This window comes from Piliocolobus tephrosceles, unplaced genomic scaffold, assembly GCF_002776525.5.
Source record: "Piliocolobus tephrosceles isolate RC106 unplaced genomic scaffold, ASM277652v3 unscaffolded_41, whole genome shotgun sequence".
Lineage (NCBI taxonomy): Eukaryota > Metazoa > Chordata > Mammalia > Primates > Cercopithecidae > Piliocolobus > Piliocolobus tephrosceles.
In genome coordinates this window covers 199313-220025 of record NW_022325420.1, presented here as the reverse complement: position 1 = coordinate 220025, position 20713 = coordinate 199313, and the positions used below count along the sequence as shown (strand labels likewise).

General features: G+C 35.3%; 1 protein-coding gene across 9 annotated transcripts in view; it reads right to left on the bottom strand.

The window, feature by feature from the left end:
* The window catches only part of LOC111550158 (cadherin-like and PC-esterase domain-containing protein 1), a 304071-nt gene that overhangs the window by 174276 nt on the left and 109082 nt on the right, over positions 1–20713 (bottom strand). For all 9 annotated transcript variants that reach the window (XM_026454346.1, XM_023223426.2, XM_023223430.2 and 6 more), the window contains one exon: positions 858–1000. In XM_026454346.1, coding sequence (XP_026310131.1) covers positions 858–1000 — 143 coding nt within the window. The remainder of the gene's footprint in view (positions 1–857; positions 1001–20713) is intronic.

Below are 20713 nucleotides of genomic sequence, written 5' to 3'. Positions count from 1 at the left end.
ACGTTCTGCACATGTATTCCAGAACTTAAAGTAAAATAATAAAAACAACCATATCCTCTTGCTACATTTACTCTCATTTGGTGTCACATTAATATTTACTATAGTTAAATTTCAATGTCTACTAATTAAAAAGAGCAGTGGCTTGGATAATGTAAAATTACACGTGATGAATTTTTGGATTTGGATTCTATTTTATTTCTTACAGAAAATAAAAATATACCTAAATCTTCACGACACATTAAACTACGCAATAAAGTTAATCCATGGAAACCTAAATATGAAGAAGAAAACCCTCCTACTCCTACATGCTAGGCACTTATTCATGTATAAATTATGATAAGGTTTAAATTGATGTGCTTCCCCCACTTTTTGACATACTAGATTTAACATTTCATTAGAAGAAAGGCAATAAGTTATATTCAAGTAAACAGATATGGGAATAGGAGTTATTGAATTTTCTTAATGAAGTTCTTCATTTTCTGCTCTGCATTATGAAATCAGTGGGATATTTGAGAATGAAATTTATTACGTATAAGTAAGATTATACCTAGTCAATGCCAGGTATCTATGATAGAAATAGTTGCGCTTGAAAAGGGGGCTGCAATTAAAAGCTTAACTTTTAAAATGTGTACTTTACTTCTTGTTACCACTATTTAGATACTACTGAGTCTGTTACATGTTCTAAAGTTTGAGGATCTATAAATACGGCCACATATGTTTAGAAGATCATATTTGTGTATTGACATAAAATTTTCCAAGTACCACCTACTTATGATAATTATATATTTACACCAGCAATTTTTAAAAGATAGGTTTCTTTCTTTATTTTCTTTTTTTAAAATTAAATTTGTTTTTACCTGTGGAAGGTCTTTGGTCCCAAAGTAGATGTTTCACTGAATACTTCAGCCGCTAGCAGGAGTTTGCCAATTGCTTCCTTCATAATATCAAAAGCCTGATGAGGTGAACTGGCTCTCAGGAATGTCTCAAAAAATGTTTGCAGCTGTGAACAAAGTAAAGGATTCACGTGTTAAAACAACAGCCTCAGTTTATCTATCATTTTCAAGGTGACCAATTTGAAGGATTGTTCTAGGTTATCTCTACTTGTCACACCCCAAAAACACTCCTTAATCAGTAAGTTTGGTAATCTAAGATACAAGTATATTGAAAGAGAAAGGTTTAAATATATTATAATTTAAACTTCCTTAGAAGTGCTTACTCCATTTTATTTTCCTCATTTCACAGCATCTAATCATGAAAAATGCAAGTCTTGTCATCAGAACTCTGAAGTTTCATTCGTAACTCTAATCACTAGGTGAGCTGGGCGTGCCACTCACTCCTCCGAATCTTTGTGTCCTTCTCTTTAAATTGGGATTAATATCTACCAACCAGAGAGATGTGAAGCCAAATTAGAAGAAAATGTATTCAAAAGTCATGTTAAAGTATGAAATTCAAATGTTAGTTTTGTATTATCATCAATTTTGGGGGTATATTAGAACAAAAATAAATGTATCAAAGTTGCTTCTTCCTCATGCCGTTATTCTGTGCAAGATCTAGCCAACCAGAGAAGATTCTGAGAGAATCCCAGTGTCCTGTTGATGTTTTAATTCTTAATTATTTCATGTGGATAGAGAGTATACGGAGGTATTACAAAAAAGGGGGAATGAAGCTCAACTGTGTCATCTTAAAAACACAATTGTTAGTATCACAAATAACTGTTTGTATTTGCTTAAATATTAAAATGATAAAAACAAAACTACCTCTTGATGCTTCATATCAAAGTTCAAGTGGATATTTTTTAAAAATATGAAACAAGTCTCATATTGATTCATAAACTTTCTCTGGATAAACATACTCTTTTAAAGATGAAGAACAAAAAATATTTTTTGAAAAAATATGCAGCAGGTATTCTATTAATGTTTTTTGGAAAAACAGACTAAATCTATCCAGACTACACAGGATTGCAAAGTGAAAAACTTTTGTTGCTATGATAAAGAAGGACAAATATTGGCCTGGATTGCCTGTAGAAAATGGCAAATGTGTCTTCTCAATGCACAAGCAAAATTCCCCCAAGATAAACAAATACTGGCTTCATAAACTTTTCCAGCTGAAAACAGAAACCTAATAAGATTACACATAGAGACCCTAAGAATGTGTCATTAGTATTTGGCAATTGGGATGTTTTTCCATTTTACTAAGGAAAATAAATGTAATAATTGTATGATTAAAAGAAAACAAATTATTGCTAACACTAAAAATGTTAACACCCTTGAATCAAAGCAGAGTAACATTATGTTTTTCCAAGTAAAAGTAACTCATCATATTTCACTCATTTCACCACATTATGTAGAAAGGTTTATTTATGACATTGTTGCATTTTCCTATTTTAATGCTACCTGAATATCATAGAGGTTAAGGTTAATAATATATGAAAGTTGGAAATGTCTATGTAGCATATGAGATAAATAAGATTAATTATAAGATTATATCTCCATGAGGAAGAATAATTAGCAAATTAATGTCTTAGGGTTGCACTTATTTCTTTAAAATGAAAATGATTATTTCTTAATTTCTTAATGTAACAATGAGCATTTAAATATGGGATGCCATTCAATTCAACTTTTAGAACTGCAGCCTTTAGAAAGCCCTGTGTTCTGTGCTTTGGGGGACAAGTTGCATAGCACATAGGTATTACCTCTATAGACTCTAGAGGTATAAAGGTCTAGGTTCAACTTTGGTTTTGTGCCAAAGTTGTGAGACTTTGTGGGATCAATAACAGTGCCTACTTTATAGAGGTATCGCTGAGATTAAATGAGAGAATGTACATAAGGAATTCTACCACCCAGCACATCTGTATTCAGTACATGTCAGTTCCTTTTATTTTTTATTAATTAAAACAAGACAACTGGGCATGGTGGCTCACGCCTATAATCCCAGCACTTTCGGAGGCTGAGGTGGGCAAATTACCTGAGGTCAGGAGTTCAAGACCAGCCTGGCCAACATGATGAAACCCTATCTCTACCAAAAATACAAAAATTAACCAGGAATGGTGGCACACACCTGTAATCCCAGCTACTCAGGAGGCTGAGGCAGGAGAATCACTTGAACCCAGGAGGCAGAGGCTGTAGTGAGCCGAGACCACGCCAATGCACTGCAGCCTGGGTGACAGAGCAAGACTCCGTCTCAAAAAAAAAAAAAAAAAAAAAATCCAGATGAGTGAGATTCCTTATTTCACATTCATTCAGTATAGTGGCAAGCAAACTACATATGCCAGAAATGAAAGTAGACTCATGTGAACGCTTAATATGAATTTTTAAAAAATCATAAACTTTCAAAGTCTCCCAAAGAAAGCACAACTTTTATCGATTGTTGTAACTAACTCAGACTAAGTGAACCACTTTTTTGAATGTCCGGTTACATGGTAATTTGTTACTCTAATTGTATTTCCTTGGTCAAATTACATGAGTTTTGTGAGTCTCAGTGCAGAATGACAGAACTATGCTCAATGATCTCATGAGACAATGTCAAATCTGAAATTATTTGATGTTAATTCCATTCAAATGCCACTGGAACCTGAACAATTTCACTCAGGCACTTTCTTAACTCACAAATACCTGAAGGGGCACCTTCACCTTCGCTGCTAATTTAAAACAGTCAAGCCATGAACTTAAATATTAAGAAGACTTCTTCCTCTCCATATCAACACTTCCAATCAACGTTTTTGAATTAAATAAATGTGAGAATGTAAGTCCGCAAGGAAATCGGTACATTGGCAATAAAATAAATATGAATAAAAGAACATCTTGTAACTTTTAACATGACATGAAACTATTTTATAAACTATAAATTTTCTTCCTTCAGTGTAACTTTTAGTGCAAAATAAATTATATAGAAAATGACCTTGTAAGATCACGTCGTAAAACCAGTCAGCTAACACACCATCATTAGTTTGTACCTGTGTAAAATTCAAGCACTAACTAGTAAGATATTTACATTTTTACAACATTGATCCATTCAATAAACTTATTCAGATACAAGTGGGTGGACTAAAATTTTCAATTAATTAAAAATGGAAGGATAAGAGCAACAGAATGCACTTAAAAGCATATAGAAAAACTTCGATCACATCTGATATCTTTTTCCAAGGTGTCCTTGGTATCCACTTCATTCCACCACATATTTTACAACTCCTCCTCCCATGTTATGTTCTGGGTTCTGCCTCATTATTTCTCTCCATCCTCCCATAAGACCTTGCTTGGCTGAATTGATCTCAATGTCAACACATGTCATTTGTTCCGTGTTAAACTTGCCGACCTTCTTGTCTGCTCTTTCTGCTAGACTGTGAGGTTTTTTTTTTTTTTTTTTTTTTGGAGGGGGGTGTTCAGGAGCTGTCCTATTTTATCTTCTGGATTCCAGTGCTTAATGCTAAGTAGGTATTCAGTAAATACTGTTGAATAAACAAACCTATGATGTTACAGAAACCACAGATACCTTGATAAGAGAAAAACCGTACTGTAGTTTCTGAGTAACATCACTTTCCTCAGGACAGCATGCTTTTATCTCTTGCTCGCATCTCGTGAGAGAAGGAGAATATAAATATTTCTGGTATCTTGTAATAAAACCTTTGAAGAACAGAAGCTTATAGCTGTTTGAGAGAATTTTGGAGATGAGAAAATTTAATCTATGAGTTAGAATGGAGGATGAAAGATTTACCAGTATTAGGGTTTTTCAAAGTAATGTTCTTGAATGAGAAACCACAGCAGAATGTCATGTTTAACAGCATTATACCTTACTGAAGTATACCAGGGCTTCTCTCAATGTTACTATGTATGAAAGAACTTTTCATCTTCTCAGATTAAAGAATATTGGTACTAAAGTCAGATGAAGGAATATTGGTATTTAAGGTCATTCTGCACCAACATCATATTAAAAAGATTCTCAATATCACTAATCACTAGGGAAATGCAAATGAGAACCACAGTGAGATATTGCCTCACACCCATTAGGATGGTGACTAACAAAAACAAAACAGAAAATAATCATTGGTGAGGATATTAAGAGACTGGAATCCCTGTGCTTTGATGGTGGAAAAGTAACATGGTGCAGTCACTTGAATAGCAATTTGGTGGTTCCTCAAGAAATTACAAATAGAACTACCATACAATCCAGCAATTCCACTTCTGGGTATACAGTCAGCATAATTGAAAGCAGGGTCTCAAAGACATATTTACACACCCATGTTCATAGCTCATTCTTACCAGTATTCAAGCTTGCTGTTGATATTTTGCGCCCTAAAAAAATCAAGGATAAAAAGGTGTTCAAGAATAAAACAGAGACTAAAATTAGGTGGCATGAAAATAGAAAATATTTCCACTATTTGTTGGAACTGAGAAATAGAGTAATGGAGGGGTTATTTTTTGTTTCATTTTCTTTTGCAAAATTTCTACCTTGAAATAATTGCTTTTAGGGGCTTTGTTGTTATAAAATTAGCAAGTGGATAAACATGATAATTGGAGAAAATGCAGCTGTGAAGACTGCAAAATTATTTTTAAAAGTTTGAATTGTAGTCATATACCTGTAACGTGCAATGTATCATAATCCTTTCTAAGTGTACACTTTAGTAGCTTTAAGTATTTTTACACTATTGTGCAACCAATCTCTAGAACTTTTTGCACAACTGAAATTATATACCCAGTAAACATGTCCCCATTTCCCCCTTCTCCCAGCCCCCGGCAACCACATTCTACTTTCTGTTTTTATGCATTTGACTACTCTAGATACCTCATATAAGTGGAATAATCCAGTGTCTTCATGACTAGATTATTTCACTTAGCAAGTATCGTCAAGGGTCATTCATGTTGTAGCATGTATCACGATTTCCTTCCTTTTTAAGGCTGGATGATATTTGTTGTAGGCATATACTACATTTTGTTTATCCCTTCATCTACTGATGCATGTTTGGGTTGCCTTCAAATGTCAATAATGCCTGGCCAGAACTCTTAAAATGAATCTGAAGTAACCCAAATACCTCAGAATTTCGTCCTAATATTTTTACATATGAAAATCTTTGGGACCGGACATGGTGGCTCACTCCTGTAATCCCAGAACTTTGGGAGGCCAAGGTGAGCGGATCACAAGGTCAGGAGTTCAAGACTAGCCCAACGAACATGGTGAAACCCGTCTCTACTAAGGCAGGAGAATCACTTGAACCCAGGAGGCGGAAGTTGCAGTCAGTCAAGATTGTGTCACTGCACTCCAGCCTGGGCAACAGCGAGACTCCATCTCAAAAAAAAAAAAAGAAAAGAAAAGAAAAAATATATTTCTTGATTGTCCTATAATTCTCAATAGAAAAAAAAAGTTTATAAATTTAAACTTTAGAATTTCAGCGACCATATGGCTCTAAGTTAAAAAAAAAAAAAAGTTATTCCAAATAGTTAAAATTATTGGTCATACATAATTAGTCAGAACAAGAGAAATACATTACAAATCATATTAAATAATTTCTAGAACAAAAAGTAAAATTGTACTGGAAATGCAGCTCTGATTTGTCTGAATATAGGTTCCCACCAAATATCATGTTGTTCGGGTGGGGCCTGTTGAGAAGTGCTTGGGTCATGGGGGCGGATCCCTCATGGCTTGGTGCTATTTTTGCCATTGTGAATAAGTTTTCAGGAGATCTAGTTGTTAAAGTGTGGTGCCTCCCTGCCAACGCCTCTTGCTACTGTTCCCACCATGTGAGATGCCTGGTCCTCCTTTGCCTTCTCTTATCGGTAACAGCTACTCATGGCCTCTCCAGAAGCTGAGCAGATGCCTGTACCATACTTCCTATACAACCTGCAGGACAGTGAGCCAATTAAATGTCTTTTCTTTATAAACCACACAGTCTCAGGTACTTATAGCAACAGAGGAATGACCTAATGCAATCTCCCAGATAGATATGTGTTTTTTTTCTTTTTTCTTTCTTTCTTTTTTTTTTTGAGACAGTCTTGCTCTGTAGCCAGGCTGGAGTGCAGTGGCGCGATCTCAGCTCACTGCAACCTCTGACTCCCTGGTTCAAGCGATTCTCCTGCCTCAGCCTCCTTAGTAGCTGGGATTATAGGCATGCACCACCATGCCCAGCTAATTTTTGTATTTTTAGTAGAGACAGGTTTCACCGTGTTGGCCAGGCTGTTCTCGAACTCCTGACCTCATGATCCGCCTGCCTCGGCCTCCCAAAGTGCTGGGATTACAGAAGTGAGCAACCGTGCCCAGCCTGTTTCGTTTTATTAGATTAATTCACATATCCATTAAAAGAATGTCACTCAATGCTAGAACAAGAAGGGTTCAACATCAGTATTAATATTATTTTAAATATAAGCATGAAGAAAATTTGTTCACATAAATACACAGATGTGGATGGAAGGGTTTAGTTATAGCAACATGGCTCAGTTCTTTCAACTCCCTCCAAGGTGCATGTTAAAAATTACATAGTGGTTTATCATGAAATATTCAATCTTGTTAAAAACAAAGAACTGAAAACCAGCTGAATTGTGAAGGATTTGTTACCTAGTGATTAGCATCCTTCACTTGCTCTAAAGAACAACATAGTTAAATTTGTCTGTTTCTTTCTCTCTTTTTTTTTTTTTTTTTTTTTTTTTTGCAAATTTTTTTTTACCTTTGAGTAACCATCATTATCATGTCAGAGCTAGCAAAAGCTGGGTCTTTCTTTTGAAGAGCAGAAGGATGTATACAAAGAATGGGAGAGAACAACCTGCTTAAGAGGTATCTTTTCAGCAAAATCAAACTTTAGAAAGTTTCAACATATGATCCATATGAAAGGTGAACTTCTGGGCACTGATTCTCTCAAAATTGTCCATGTGCCTCTGAGTCCCCTGGGGAGTCATCATGGATCCCCAAAGGCATATGACACCCAGCTCTGGATACGGCTGCCTGCCCCCACTCCAAAACACATCTGAGAGAGCTGTGGCCGAAAATGAAGTGCCGGTGAGCACTTCACCGGCTGGACCCTTGGAAGAGGACCCTTGGAAGAGGAAGGTGATTTAGAAGGAAAATCTAAAGGATTTTTTGTACTGCCTGTAACAAATATTACTTGGTACGAATATTACCGGATTTCAATGTCATCTTCTAGTCAAGATAATTAATAAAAGATGGATTGTTTGCAAACGAGCTGTCAGAATTTATTTTATTGGAAGTTCAAAGAAGGCTTGGTTCAAAGAAGGCTTGGTTCCTTCTTTGAAGGAAGTTCAAAGAAGGATCCTGGACCCTTGGAAGAGGAAGGTGATTTAGAAGGAAAAAAAAAAAAATCAGATTTTTAACAATAGAAGAAAAAGAGAAAAAAAGATAGAGAAATGGAGAAAAATGACTAAATTACAAACCTAAGTAGTAATGTAATTTTTTAATTTAATGCACATGTTGTATTTGAATATAATTTGGCTGGGCATGATGACTCATGCCTGGAATCCCAGCACTTTGGGCAGCCGAGGCAGGTGGATCACCTGAGGTCAGTAGTTTGAAACAAACCTGGCCAATATGGCAAAACCCCATCTCCACTAAAAATACAAAATATACCCTAGCATGGTGGTACTCATCTGTAATCCCAGCTACTCGGGAGGTTGAGGCAGGAGAATCACTTGAACCCGGGAGGCAGAGGTTGCAGTGAGCCGAGAGCCGAGATCATATATATATGTGTGTGTGTGTGTGTGTGTGTGTGTGTGTGTGTGTATACATGTGTGTGTGTATATATGTGTATATACATGTGTATATATAGGTATATACATGTATATATATGTATATACGTGTGTGTGTGTATATATATGGGGGGGAGAGAGAGATTTTCTATGTTGTATTTAATAATAATCACCTTAATAGTACCCTTAGCCAAGCTGACACTACGTGGCAGACACCGTGCATTTTACATGCACTGCTTTGTTTGTATTCATAGCAATGCTATGAAGGTGGTACTCATCATCCTCATTTTATAGATGAAGAAACTTGGGGTTGAGAATGCAAGGTACATGACTAAGGTTATACAGCTGGGGGCAACCAACATGGGTGTTGAAGCCAATCTGCTTTGCTGCAAAGCCCCAGCATTACTTCTGCCTTTGTGGTTTTGATCATATTAGGTTTAGGACTATGGATGGACCCTGAAATCTAGAAGAATGAATCATCTGTATTTTTACTTTTATCTAAAATATGTTTGAAACTGTCACAATTCTCAAGCACATGCCTTTACATCCACACAATTAACAACAACTCAATAACTTGAGAATTTATGTAGCCTAATTACCTTTTGGAAAAACTAAGAATATTTCTTTGCAACTTAAATCAAATTGCCTAGATCAAGAAAAAAATTCATGTTACGTCAAATGATTTAAGAATATAAATACTCTCATCATTTGTTTTAGTTCACTGAAAATTGGCTTGCTTTAGGGTAAACCACAGAAAACCAAATTGGCTGAACCTAAATTAGGATACATTTACTCCTTCCTTGGAATTAGATTAAAAACTCCAATATTTAAATAAGTTTTCTGTTTCCAGTGACATGAATAATTTTACTCATTCGTACTTCTTAACAGCCCTAAACTTTATAGCATATATTCAACTTGGAAATTCAGAATGTAGATTCCATACAATTTAATCAGTTTCACAGCTGAAAACTTGAAACTCTACTACAAGCATATAAGGGAACTGTTCAGAAGCAGAGTTCAGAAATACAAAAGGCTGTGAATAGAATAAAAATTTAATTATTTGCTTTAAATGATAGACCCTTGATTGCATTATATTCAACCTTCTTAGAAAACTGGCAGGTTTTCTTTATTATCCCTTCTGGAATCTCTCAGTGGGATATAAAGGAGCAGAGAGATTTAACAGCAAAGAGCAAAAGCTAAAGTTGTAAAGATTTTATCATTGAACTCTCTACGTATACGCCTGCCCATTTTCTTTATATGAATGCCATTGTTGGAGCAGGTCACAACTATTCCCATTAAAGTCAAAACCAAGCCTTCTTTGAACTTCCAATAAAATAAATTCTGACAGCTCGTTTGCAAACAATCCATCTTTTATTAATTATCTTGACTAGAAGATGACATTGAAATCCGGTAATATTCGTACCAAGTAATATTTGTTACAGGCAGTACAAAAATTTGCAAATAAGGATTCATTTGGCAGAAAGGTACCTATCTCATATCTCTAAATACTCTCAAACGATTAAGAAAGTAAAAAGGGAAAATGTTTTCAATTTATATTCTGGATATTTTATGCAGGGTATCTCTTTTAGGTCTTATTAAGTCTCCTGGTCAATCACAAAAGAAAAGGAAATGTATTCATTATAAAAAAAAAATGGGTTCTGGTTGTACAATAAAGAACATGATAGAGTAATGTGCCCTAACTTTTAAGTGGCTGTAGTGTTAAAGTCTGTTGAATCTATAGGAAATTTATGACAACTCTGCTGTTTTCTCACACCTTTCTCCTGTCAGTTACCTTACACCTCTCTCACACCAAACAATATTCATTCTTTTACACGCTGTACTTTCAGTGGGTACTTAATTATGCATAATTTAAAAGTTCATGATTTAGCATCTAGTCAAATATAATGCTAGATAGCCCAAATCCATGTCATCTCTGTGTGCCCTGAGTACTGACTACTGACTTCCCTGCCCTTAATAATTTTTTTTCCATTGTTGCCAGTCATCATCCTTATGAAGGCCAGTTCCAATCATGTTAGTTCCCTGCTCATAAAGAACAGAAGCCCCCAACATTTACAGAAGGATATGAATCAATTGTAGCTGAACTTATCTTGAACATTCCAAGTCAGCATATAAAACCATAAGGTGCTAATTCATTTCTGCTTGAAGGACATAGCAATTAATCAATAGATGACTATGCACGCATGTATGTTTATGCACACAATAGTAAAATAAACAGTAAACACTAGAAGTACCTTTATCCTTTTTACTACAAAGTACATTATTTTTATATGAGAACTCAAAAAGTGATATACCCAATTCTTAAACTTTTTTAAAAAAATTAAAAAAAATTAAACCTGTATTCCTTTGTCAATCTTTTGACATATGGTCAAGGCCTTTGACTATGGGTGAACTAATTGGAATTGCAAGTCATCTAACTCACAGAAACCTCACCCATAGGCTTGACTTAACTGCAGTTAGACCAAGAACATAAAGACACTTGCAAAGAAATCCCAGGGCAGAATCACTCTAGGTTTTACGGCTTCCCCCCAAATTTTGAAAGTTGTTATACCTACATTTAATTCATCTGAAATGCTTTAAGTTGATTGTCCTATATTAAGAATGTTATAAATATTCAGCTTTGCTTTTACAGAAGAAAACCTGTCTCTTTTTGCACTTACAGTTCATCAGCTCATGAAGGTAGGCATAGAACTCAAGGGTGTAAAGGACAAACTTGAAGGTAGCATCCTTGCCTCAGGCATTGAGCTCTTGGGTTGAGCAGCCAACAAGCTTTATGAGGGGAATGCAGAGCAGTACTACAAGCTGTCAGTGGTAACTAAGAGAGATTTTGGTCACTGGAGATCTGAGTCCCAATCCTAACCACATTTTATTAGTTCTGTCCTCTTCACTAAATCATGAATCTTTATTTCCTCATCCATAGAGTATATATAAACATATCAACCTATCTCCTGGGTTTCTTAAAGGTTTCAAATAAGGCCAGGCGTGGCGGCTCACGCCTATAATCCCAGCACTTTGGGAAGCTGAGGCAGGCGGATCACAAGGTCAGGAGGTCAAGACCATCCTGGCTAACATGGTAAAAGCCCATCTCTACAAAAAATACAAAAAAAAATGCCGGGCATGGTGGTGCATGTCTATAGTCCCACTTACTTGGGAGGTTGAGGCAGGAGAATCACTTGAACACAGAAGGTAGAGGTTGCAGTGAGCCAAGATTTGCAACTGCACTCCAGCCTGGGTGAAAAAAGACACTCTTGTCTCAAAGAAAAAAAAAAAAGTTTCAAATAAGACCATATCTGAGAATACATTCAGAAGCGTAAAATGACAGTAGTGTCACTTTACATTTTACATTCCATGAAATTCAAGCTTTTCAGGTTTCATCTGTAGTATATCTTTATCTGGTCTAACCTACGACAAATCCTGTGTCTTTTTCTCTTCCTTCCTTCCCCATCCCTCTCACCTCAGGCCACCCTAGGATTCTCCCTTCTCTTACGGACATTCAAATTCTGGCCAAATAAGGCAGTTCATAGTTCCAAGACTATAACCTATGTTTTCACCTGCATGATTCATGCTGCCTTGGCAAAGCAAATGTAAGCATCCCTCTTCATTTTTAAAGAAACCCTACTCATTCTTTGAAGCACAGCTAAAATACCATCCATTCTATGAAACCTATTCACTTTCTCCAGCCTGAATAATTCTCTCCTACTCTTCACTATCTCTGCAACTCTGAATCATGCCTTGCATTTTGCCCTGTATTAGTTATTTATAAATACATATTTCTCCCCTACTGGAGGGTTTCTTGAAAGCAAGAACCAATATTTCTTTTTGAGTCTTTCTTCACATGGCCCAGCACAGAGCAGGAATTCCCAAACAGTTCTGGAGTACAACTGAGTCCAATTAGCTGTGAATGATTACTGAAATATTCAATATTGCTTTTCCTTGAGTTGTTTTGGCTTCATGATCATATGAACAAACTTACATATGCAAGAAGATATGGGACAGGGTGATGTTTTTGAGCTTGTGGTGACTGGCTTAGACTAGAGGTTTATGGAAATCATTCTAACATCCCTGACATATTTTGTTTGATCTACATACACATAAGACAGTATAACATGTTTATAAGTCATTTCTTCTAAGTAAAGTCAATATGCCATAAAAAGTATCCTTTATTTGTGTACTCTGCATATTTATACCACTCTCAAGTAAATTCCTTGAGGAGAAAGAGGTCTAGAAAATATCACTGAATTTCCTTATATGAAAAAAACATTATAAAATGTACATTTCTTCACTTAAATGTATACTCACAAGTTTATGACTAATAGGTTTAACTTTTCCATAGAAAAAAATTATTATATTTTATGATATGAATTTGAGCTGGAAGAATGAATTTTCTTAATATATAGTCATCTAAGAGATACCATTCTTTAATAGCATTGCATATTACATTTTACAAAATGTTCTTAAGTGAAAAAACCATGTCCAGTGGCTGACAAATGCTGAAATCGTTCCAAATAATTGTGCAGCCTAGGTAACTTAAATTGTACTGAAGAATTATCATCATTCACAATCTACTTAAAAGCATAGCTTTCTTACCATAATTATGGGTCATAAAATAACTTTTTAAAATAAACATGTATAATTCAATGGGGGAAAAATGGTCCATGCTTTGCTAAGCATTTTTGCCTTTTTTCCTTTTGCCATTGGACAGCTCAGACTATTTGTACAATAGCAAAAAAGACCACTTGGGGGCAATACAGCAATTGTTTTGCTCCATCTCACAGTTATGTAGGCTTCCTTGGTGAAAAAAGATTGCTGTTTCTTCTAAATTTGAAACCACATTTTAATATGTGGAAGGAAAAAGGCTGTATTTCATTTTAAACTTACAATGAATAAATCACGTAAGACAAATGCAAGTCAGATTTTCTCCTGAAGGGAGCAAAAGCCTGTCTTCCTTCAGCAGACAAATCAGTTTTACCTAGTTGGCACATTTGAGGATATTTTATATTTAGAATTTGTCACAGCCTTTGAGATAGATCTCAAGGAATAAAGGATATTGTTAATAAAAATCTCAAAAGTGATATACATTTAATAAGTTTCAAAATGTACTGGTAAAAGCTTACTTTTTTTCTATACCCAAAGTAAAAGTGTAAAAATCATTTAACTTCCCCACTGAGTACATATTCTGTAATAAACTTAAGCATTAAAGCAATTAATTTTTGGAGACATTTACTGCCATTATTTTCACTGTTATTACTTTGCACTCACATACCACTTTGTAAAGGAGTTATTTTTATTACTCATTATTCTTTTCAGCTATTTGATGAGTGGCATCTCTATTCTAATCCATTTCTCTCTCCCTGAATCTGCTGCACACTAGGTACTATGCCAGGCACTAAAGATTTGTTTCCTACGTAAATGAAGAATAAGCATAATCTCTTCTTTTAAGGATTTCAAAAAGATTTAGGCAAGTAGATTTTTCCTCTTGGTTTTTGTTCTCTTGTTTGCTGACTTTATGTGATTTTTTTTTCCTTCCAATATATTTTCCTGTCATCAGAAGATATTTAACATTACCGCAGTGATGAAAAACTTAGTTAAGCCTTGTTGTTAAAGTCTTAAGGATAAAGATTTATAAAATTAAATTCAATAACTCTCTAGGTGCCTGTACAGAAATGAAAACATTTAGGAAGATTGCAGGGAGTTTTGCCTTAATTCATGGTTCATTACCCAAAGATCCATCTTAACAATCCTTTCTGCATGGAGAGTAGTGAAGAAAGGGAATACAGCGGTTCTGTCTTTGAACATCTTTATGGCTTAGCTGGCTCATCTATTAAAGAAATAATAGGAAACTAAAAAATTAAGAGGGTGCTACTCTCTATAGATGCTTAAAGTGCTTTGAAAGATTGCTTACACTAGACCTCTTTTCCCAGGCTTGATTTTACTCTAAACATCTGTTTATTTTATAAACTTGTGATCAGCAAGGCATAACAGAAATCCGAGTGGCATTACTGTGCTGGGCAATGGCAGAAAGAGGAAGAGCCTGCAGAGATTGAGTTTTAAGAGCTTCTGTGAAGTTCACAGGCCATACACTTCCAGGATCCAGTTCAGAGAAACAACACGTGCTCTTTTCAAGTCCTCAACCGGACCCCATCCTCATCCCAGCATATACCTTCCCTTGATGGCTCCAGGGAGAAGCAGGCTCCCAACAGGACAGGTAAAGGGGAGGAGCTGAGAAGGGAAACACACATTCTATCCTCCAAAGTACTATTGAGGAACTTTTTGATCTTTCAAGCATCCTAAAGGAGGGAAGAAGGAATGAACTTACCTCACCTGATTTCACACTGAAATCCCTTAGTATTAGCTCACCTCCATTTTTCTGGGTACGTAATTAACACTTGCCTGCTGATTTTCTAGTATTAGCAAATTTATTCATTAGTGTTAGGTTTTACCTTTACACTGTCATTAGAATACATTATATATATGGTAGGTATATCTACACATATATGTGTGTGTGTGTATACATATCTACCTATATAAAGCATTATTTTAGTTAATTATATTTGCATATATCTATGCATTCATTACCCTAGTTCAGAAGAGAAAATATGCTTGAATTAACAACGATGGAATATGTAAATCCATACTACTATCTTCTATTGTAGAACCTGCTCCTAAATCTTATTTTCCTCAAATGGCAGTTATTATTAATGAGGTACCTTTAATTAAAAATGAGGATGATACACAACGATTCATTGATAAACATTTTTGAGCATCTACCATGCGCCAGGCACTCTGTGAGGCTCTGGAGATATAGACACATTGCTTGCCTTTGTGAGGCTTAGAGTCATCTGCTTAAATTATCATTTTGGCCAAATGAAGATGATCATCATTAAAGAATAGTTTTCTTTACATTTAGGATAATAATCCAAGTTCAGCCTTCAGAATTAATGAATGTACAAAATGACTTGACAAATCTTTTAATAGAACTAAGTTGAGAATGAAGGAATGAAATGAATGAGTGAATGAATTGCTTTTAAAAAAGACACAAAGTTGGCACAAAGAGTATTAGTGCAAAATAATAAAATTATTCTACATTAATATACTTTAAAATCACATACAGTTACAAGGCAGTCATTCTTTTACTAGAGCAAACGTATATTTCAAATAATACCTAACATCAATGTACGCTGATTATTTTGCAGTTATTACAAAAGTTTTTAAAGTCAGCTAGCTTTGGTCACAAGTTTATTCAATTACATGCTGGTTATTTACAATTTCTATTTATATAAAAATCATACTTTAAAATGAACACCCTGATGCAATTTTAAAATTTAATTCAAGCAAAAGTAGGCTAAGTAATACATCAACTCTTTTTACAAACTCTCAGGAGAAGACTTTTATTCACATTCTTTCTACAACTGACATAAATCTCCCGGGCCTAGCAAAGGGCCAGATGCTCAGTCAAAAAGCCTTTTACAAGGTCTGCTTCATAGCCTGCAGTTTTAGACATAAAATGAAGATCAGGAGAAGAACACTTCCTAAGGTTGAAAAACCATAATGTCACTTTATACCTTCTTGCAAAGACATTACTCATTTTTACCTTGGGAATATATGAGCGATCTCACCCAACATTATCAAAGGCACTTCATAAATATTGACGACAAATGAGGCTAACTTCATCCCTGCAACTGTGTCATGTTTCCAAAATGAATAAGGGATATATGCATCTTTTAAAAAGGAATCTTGTACATAACAACATTCCTCTCTTCGCCACAGTTCTCCTCTGCCCTCTGTGCACATTTGTTGATTGTATTGATGTGAGAGGGAACTGCAGGCACAGGAGATGGAAGAATGGTCCCCTGAAGGCCATTGCAGTGGTGGTAGAGAGCTGGTGATTTAGAACTCACAAATCTGACTTGAAAAAAGGCTATGGTATCCCAGACTTCCCTATTTCTATCAAAGTGGCCCTTATCTAGAAATTCAGAGTATGACATCTGAATACTGCATTTACTGGAAAACAAATGATCATTTATATAATATTTATATATGTCATGTATACATCATAGCAAAGTAGAGTGGCTGGCTTACAGCAGTTAGGGATAAAGTAGACTCGGGCCATTTCTTCATGCAGTTAAAATTTTTTAAATGACCTTTGATTCAACTGAATCGAAGAGAGACTTATAGGGAGCTGATTATATGTAAGGAATCATCTTCATATAACTTTATATCTGATGTCAAATATGGAATAGCAACACATCTAACATCTTCAAATATGGGATGGCTGATCAAACAAGGAATTAATTTAATTTATGTCTTGACTGGACAAAATAAGGCTTTTGACAACCTTTTCTGCCAGAAGTCACAAATCTCTTCAGCAATACATTTTCATAAAAACAGTCAGTCAACTACGGTCAGAAGTATAAAGAATCTTCAGACATCATAAAATGTTACAGATATTACAGTTGCCTCTCTGTTGGGTAACTCATTTTGTGATTTACAACGGATGAAGGGATGACTTGTGACTTTTCGCTCTAAGAACCAAATTTAAATTTATGATATTTCTTGCAGTTAATCTATATGACCTGTTTTTTCAGACAGATATAGATTCATTTAACCAAAAGTCATAGTTAGAATACTTGTGAAAGGGGTTTACTCTTGAATTTATAGATACAAACTGAAGTGTTTTATAATTCATTTGAGAGCTTTTTAAGGGAAGACATTTTTAAATAAAATATTTCTTAAAATTGGATTTATTATACTCATCAAGTAAATGATACTGTCTTAACAGCAACAAATAGAGTTGTTTTAAAATCAGATCAAACGATAAAGGAAGCAAATATTACACTTGCAATTTTTTTCCTTTTCACATCTTCCTCTGCTTTTAGGTTTGAACATCCTTGGGAAACATCTAACACTTAAATTTTTAAATATTTTATTCGATAGAAGGGTATTAAAAATAGTTTACAAAGCATCTATTTTCCATTATTCCTCAAATTTGCATTTCTTGATTTTTTTTACTCTCTACAAAGCTTTTTAACAGATAAAGTATCTCAGCAGAAGACCTAATTGGAAATAAATGAGCTCATAGTTATATCTGTTATTGCCTTCATACCTTCTTTAGCTGTCAGAATGTTCTATAAATGGCCACTGATAACTAGTTTAGTGGGCTTGCCTCATCACACAGTACATAAATCACTACTGATTTAACTAAGTTATTTGGGCTTTGAATTCAGGACTCAGTACATACACACACACACACACACACGCATGCACACACACACAAAATTATGTTTTGTGGAATTTGAGAACAGTGTTTAATAACATGCTGGTATAGCGGGGGTAGTTTTTAAAGTGGGTTTTGGTTTTGTCCTTCACATTAGCAGTGTGAGATTTCTATGTATTTTTTCACATCTAAAAATACCAGGAGAAAGCAGTATTTCTGAGGATGGTTAAATAATTTAACAGATGAGTTATAATCTATTTGTTTTAACTGAAATAACAAGTACATCAGTTGAAGGGTAAATGAATATCCTCTTGTTTTCTGAAACTTATCTGTATCATCAAGCATAACTTTGGACTAGTAAGGAAACAATCGCTTTCTCTGCATTGACCCAGGAAGCTGCACTACCTCCCTCTGAGAGGAGATAACAGTATTGTCCAGAATAATCAGGCAAGATCTTGAAAAGATAAATCCCAAGGAGAGGATGAAAATGACAAGAACTGCATGCTTTCCTGTGCTACAACCACAGCTTCCATCTGTCTCACAGAAAAGACAAAAACATGAATAAGAAAGGAAAGAGTGAAGAAAGCATGAAAATCTAAAGAAAACCAGATCACAAGGAGATTTCTTTTTTCATGATTTATTTTCAGGAAATACATAAATAAAAACTACCGTAAAAATTAGCCTGTTATTTGTACCAGGGTAGGGGGAGCGGCAGTTACATAAAAAGAGGAAAAATACTTGAAAAATTATTTAAAATATCTAAGAGCTTCAGTTTCCTGTTAAGATGATTCACTAGCCCAGGTGAAATGAGATCCAAGCAAGAATTTGATAACAAAGAACAAATAACAAATACTTCTTTGAAAGGAATTCTAGAGCTATTGTGAACTGATCTGACCAGTGGTAGCCATGGTCAGGGATAAGTGGAGTTGGGGGAGGGGTGTTGTTGGAGGGTACTTGAGGCAACAGGCTGAAGGAAAATGTTTTCGTTTTCCTCCTAACTCTCCCCTGTCTTCCCCTAGGACAATCATTGGTTGCTCCTTCCTTGTTAAGGATGCTAAGCCCAGGCCCGGGATTCAGACTGTTGAATTTCTTGGGAGAGAGGATGAAAAAAATGTGTGGAGTTACTGGTCACATGTGGCATTCACTCCTGTCCACCCCCAGGCTTGATGATGTATAATGGAGGAAGGTGTGCTTCCTCCCAGTGCTTTTATGCCTGAGAGAGTCTAGGGGGTGAAATTCTGACCAGGGAAGTTACCTGGCTACAAAGGGAAGCGACCTAAAGTGGTTTCTTCATGTTTGGAACACATTCTCTGCCTTCTCCTTGGATTCACCTGAAAGGACTGACCTTCCCCAAACACTGTACTGGGTGGAATAAATAATGTCTGCAAGAGGACTTAAGCTTAAATGACAATATAGGGAATGCACAAAAAAATACACCTACTTCAAAAGAAAGGCAACAAACTGAACAACATATGTTATGCTGCCAAAACTGATAGATGAGGAATTTAAAATAAGCATGAGCAATATACTGAAAGAAATAATAGAAGATAGTAGCAAAATAAAATGTGAAAAAGAAATCATTAAAAAAAACAAAGAGGAATATGGTAAAAATATTAGAAGTAAATAAAAATATACTAGTTTTCAAGTGAAGGGCAATGAGCATTTAAGTTATACATGCAGCATTAAATAAATAAATGAAATACAAGAAACAACAGATGAGATAGCAGTAAAGCTACAGTGTAAGAAGGATTTTGATATAATTTGGATATTTGCCCCCTCCAAATTTCAAGTTGAAATATGATCCCCAATGTTGGAGGTGGGGCCTGCTGAGAGCTGTTTGGGTTGTGGGGGCAGATCACTCCTGAAGGGCTTGGTGCCTTCCTGGTGGTGACTTCTCCCTCTATTAGTTCTCAGGAGAGCTTTGTTTAAGAGCCTGGTATCTCTCTTGCTCCCTCTCTCAACATGTGACATGATTTCTCCCACTTTGCCTTCCACCATAAGTGGAAGCTTCTCGAGACCTCATCAGAAACCAAGCAGATGCTGGTTCCATGCTTGTACAGCCTTCAGAACCATGAACTAAATAAACATTTTTCTTTATAAATTTCCCAGCCTCAGGTGTTCCTTTATAGCAATGCAAAACAGACTGACACAGATTGTATAATTCAAAAGATAAGATTAAAGAACTGTCTTAGAAAACAGAAATGCTTCCAGAAAGCAGGTAAGAAAAGCCAAATAATATAAATAGAAATGGAAGGATCAAATCTGGTCAACAGAAGAAGGAAGAATAAAAACAGTGAGCAAAAATATTTCAAGAAATCATGAAAACAGATTTTTAGAATTAAAGATTAAAGACATCAGACTCAAACTGAAAACACTCGAATAGTAAAAGAAACAAGTCCAAGAGGACGTTGTAAACAGTGTGGGGAAGTGAGGATGGTAAGTGTCTTGATAAAGTTTTTTTTGTATTTGAGGGAAAAAAGACCAAAAAAAGGAACAAGTGATTATTTCAACCAAAACTAAAAATCTACATTGTGATAATGGTATTTGGGGAAGTGGTACAGAGACCAAAAGAGTCTTGAGAAGGCAAGGTTGGGAAGCAGATAGAAATATTGAAAAGTCTAAGAAACGAATAGGAAAACATAAACATGAGTGCATGTTTTAAATTAACAGTGACCACTGTATGTTATACATGTAAAGAATGCACAACTTTTAAACTTACAGAAGAATATTTAAGCTTTTCAGTGAAAAAGCAAACAAAGTTTAAGAGGAAAAAATGAAAGCACACTAAATAAAAAAA